The sequence below is a fragment of the Tuber melanosporum genome, assembly GCF_000151645.1.
Source record: "Tuber melanosporum whole genome shotgun sequence assembly, scaffold_27, strain Mel28".
NCBI lineage: Eukaryota > Fungi > Ascomycota > Pezizomycetes > Pezizales > Tuberaceae > Tuber > Tuber melanosporum.
In genome coordinates this window covers 630,165-634,053 of record NW_003298941.1, presented here as the reverse complement: position 1 = coordinate 634,053, position 3,889 = coordinate 630,165, and the positions used below count along the sequence as shown (strand labels likewise).

Genomic DNA, 3,889 nt, shown 5'->3' with positions numbered 1-3,889 from the left:
GACAAATCACAACCAAGGATCAAGTCAATTTTTGCCACACTTGTATGAGTGGTGGGTGGCCCATCGTGGCTCAGCACTGTACGACAGTGCATGCGGATCACCGCCCGTCGATCCAACCTGATAAGCACAATCCCGTCTCCGACAGCACAAGACCGAATTCAGGCACTCACGATCATTTCCATCAGCCACACCAGTCCCAACCAGAGTGTATCGGGACGCTTTGCGGGGTCCGAATACCTTTATCCGTTAACGGACCAGCACCCGCATGCCGCTAGTTGACGATCCCTCGCGCCCGCCCGATTGAACGAATCGCCGTGGCTTGGAAATACGTTTCGCGTGGGTTGGTCGGAAGGGGGTTGTTTGATTGCGGCAATAACTACCCTACGAGTACGCTGGAGTAGACCCGCGCGAAGCGAGAGAAGCGAGGAAGGAGGAATGGGGCTTGTGGGGTGCGCTGGGTGGGAGGGGGTATGTCGCGGCGAAGAGGTAGGGATAGATATGATATGAAGAGTATTCTTCCCACGGGCGAATTCACTTTAAGAACCAGTCGATGTAAAAATAGTTAAAACAAACTTTCTTACTTAAGAAAGGAGTGGGGGAGCAGAGCGCTCTGTTCGCACACGGGTGTTCGATGTGTTTTTAGCGTCCCAGAACGTGAGCCTCGCACCAGCGGGCCCGCAGAATTTTGTTCCCATCAAGCCACCCACTGTGCCGTAGCTGGGCCACTTGTTTGATCTCGTTCCGGAGGCTTTAGAAAAACCGTTGAGTATCATATACATGAGCGTATGGTAACGTGAACTACAAGAAGAGAGAGGAGGGGAACACCATTTTTTCAGCCCTTCCCTCTGGCTAGGTTGTGGTTGGGTACAGACGCGCCACGCCCGCATTGGCACAGGAATGGCACAGGAAAAGAAATAGTTGCTTTACGCGTGAGAATAAGAAGAAACTCGTTCGATATCGAAGTCCTGAGAGAAAGCTCAATGCTCATCCTCCCTTCACAAACTGGCGCCCATACATTAGAATAACCACCAAAGGCCAAAGGGAAAACAAACACAAGAGTGGCAGTAATATTCGTACAAAAGAGTGGTAAGAGACGTTGTCTGCGCTGCTTGAGGGTTGAGTTTGAAGCAGAAGAGTGAAAGGTATCTCTTAAAAAGAATGGCTACTGTATACAGTATAATAATCATTCAAGAAAAAGAAAAACAGAAAAGAGGGGGGATGTATGGACAAATACGAGAATAGCGTCTTGTCTGGCACTCAATAAAAATGCTTTTCCGACTATCATAATTTATGATATCATTTTTGTTGCAAAGGAAATATTTTAACATTAGACTTTTAGATACAGCTCAACGTGTGGGCTTCCACTAGATTTTTATTTTGGCAGCAACTGCTATTAAGACAGCTGCTATATGGATACGAGTTTTTCCTTTCTATGATACTCTTTAGTCAAAGGGATTCGAACTTAGGAGGGATTGCGTAAGGGAAAGTTACAAGTCAGAAGTATGTCCCATGTTCGATTTTTGACGAAGCACCGCCGAACCGGGATACAACTGCGGGGAGTATGAAGACTTGGCAGCAATGCTCGAGGCAACGTTTGGGAGGGGCCAGGAGCACACAGCAACACAAACTTCCTGCAGTGAAGTAGTTTTACTCCCTCTGAAATTTTCGCCGAGGGACCCAATTTCCAGCTTCTAAGTTTCCCTGAGTTGGGCGTCGTTACTCTAATGGGAAAAGGGTAAAGGAAATGGGAGGGATGGGAGGAATAAGAATAGAAAGCAGGGTAAAAGGGAAATAAAAGTTGCATATCAGAATAATAAGCAACACGCTTGAGCCCACTTGGGGTTATCTGAGCCTGAAGCATAGGAAAAGAGGTATTCCGCTCACAAAAGAGTGGCTATACAGGAGAAAAACCGATCAAAAAACACATGGTTAGAAGGGATATTGAGGAAAGAAGAAAGCGAGCTTTTTTTTTTGGGGGGGGGGGGGTCTGTTTGGGAGGGGTTGTTTTATCCACATCTCGTTAACCCTCCAGTTTTTCACTGGCGAGCATAGCAAGAATCAAGATATCTATGTATGAATGTATCGACTGCTCCGTTTGAGGCTCGAGCATAGCAAGAATCAAGGAATCTGCTTGACAACGAATCATGCGCTGCTCTTCGATCATTCTGACCATCTCTCTTGTTCTACGATGAGACTGAAGAGCGATGGCGAGTGAGGCTGGGCCCTTGCGGGGCGTCTTCTTCGCCCTCTCCACTTTCTCATAAGAGGTCTTTTTTGGGTAGCGGGGTTTTTTAGACGAGGGTGTTTTTTTTGAGCGGCCGCCCGTTTTCTGAGCTGAGGCCAAGGTGGCAGAAACTGCTGGCCCTAAAGCAGAATCGGCTCTCCCAGCAGAGCTGGCTTTCCCAGAGGAGTTCTTAGAATGAGCTACCATATTTTTCCTTTTTTGTTCCCTTCTTATTAGTTCTTCATTTCTTATCCGCACCTGTAAACGAGACAAAGCAAATAGGACCGGGAGAGTTGGGGAGGGCGGAAATGGTATCACACCTCAAGATAGATCTCGCGAGGGTAAAGTTTTTTGAGATAAGACGAGGATGCGTTTCTGATGAAGAAATTGAGGGTGTTGGTGGAGGATGTTTCGATGGAGTGGAAGGTTGGGTGTGTGGAGGGGAAGGTATATGTATCGTGGAGGACGATGGGAGAAGCAGTCTCACATACTCGTGACAACTTCTTTCGGGACTAAAGTTTGTTCTGGGCTCTGTTCCATCCTCCGTAGGCTTACCATTAAAAACCCCATAAAACAAATAACTTGGAGCTAAGCGATAATCAACACGTACATTAATGCAATATATCGTACAAAAACAACGAATTGGACAAATGTGTATCACCCTTTTTCAACATCCGAAACGAAGACCTCTAGGAAAGCCACAGCCTTCCGTTTATCCTCAGCTGTTTTGTTTCCCCCCTCCTTCCGGATGATCGCTTCAGCAAATACTTCGAGTATTGCATGCTTAACAACCACGCCTCTCGCAGCCCTCAATCTGCCAAAGGGCAATACACCTTGGATCGGTGATAGAGGGCTTGTGACACTATCTGCGTCCAACGATGGTAACTGAGAAGGTATGGGCGATGATAATAGAGAAATGATTTCCATTATGAAGCCTGTGAGATATACAAATACGTTCGCATGGGCCGGTGAGAGCGATGTAAATAATTTATCTAGAACCTATAATCGAACACATGTGTAAGTGCAAAGCCCATCACACATCACAGATGGCTCTTTTTATTCACACCTGCTCGGCCAACATTTTGTCCGCGCCAGCTTTGTATACGTCGAGCCATATATCCTGAGGAACAACTCCTTCCTTAAGGTTCCGGAGCCATTGGAGCAACACACCAGCCACAACCTCCACAACTTCCGTCACCTCAAGGGTTTTCTCGTCATCCTCGCCAAACGAGAAAGTGAGTGTTGCATTGTCGTCAAGTTCCAGATCTTTATCCATGCATTCCCAAACACCGACCGAAAGGTTTTCCCTCTTTCCCCCACCGACTGCCCAGGTACTGTCGAGGAAGGGCCAGCCAAGCTTAGAGCTCAATCTCCCCTCCTCTTTTGTCATCTCTCTCAAATGCTTGAGCAGATATTCCGTCATCTTATAGAGCTCCCTAGGGGCAGAATATAGGACTTCTCTTTTACACCCTACATCCTCTTCCTTCCACCCTCTTATCCCACCAGCTCCCTCGGGGATACTCACAAATTCCTTCAATCCCCTTCCGAAGCCGCTCTGTAGCCACTGTCCCTCGATAGGTAGAAATACGTCTCTCCCTTCCATGATCCTAAGCACAAGGACATCCATGATCGTTTCCTTTCCTTCGTTTTACGACCTTACTTGCT

General features: G+C 47.3%; 2 protein-coding genes; both read right to left on the bottom strand.

The window, feature by feature from the left end:
• Positions 1–1,498: 1,498 nt before the first annotated feature.
• GSTUM_00006523001 (uncharacterized protein) lies at positions 1,499–3,647 on the bottom strand (the record flags this gene model as incomplete). XM_002838703.2 has 3 exons in its annotated part: positions 1,499–2,755; positions 2,835–3,223; positions 3,291–3,647. The coding sequence occupies 2 exons, from the start codon at positions 3,645–3,647 to the stop codon at positions 2,882–2,884; spliced, it is 699 nt and encodes a 232-aa protein (XP_002838749.1). The 3' UTR covers positions 1,499–2,755; positions 2,835–2,881.
• GSTUM_00006522001 (uncharacterized protein) overlaps positions 3,647–3,889 on the bottom strand; it is a 3,470-nt gene continuing 3,227 nt past the window's right edge. Inside the window, exon 2 of the mRNA XM_002838702.2 lies at positions 3,647–3,889. This exon is cut by the window's right edge and continues 2,395 nt beyond it. Within this exon, the coding sequence (XP_002838748.1) occupies positions 3,873–3,889 (17 nt within the window). The 3' untranslated portion in view covers positions 3,647–3,872.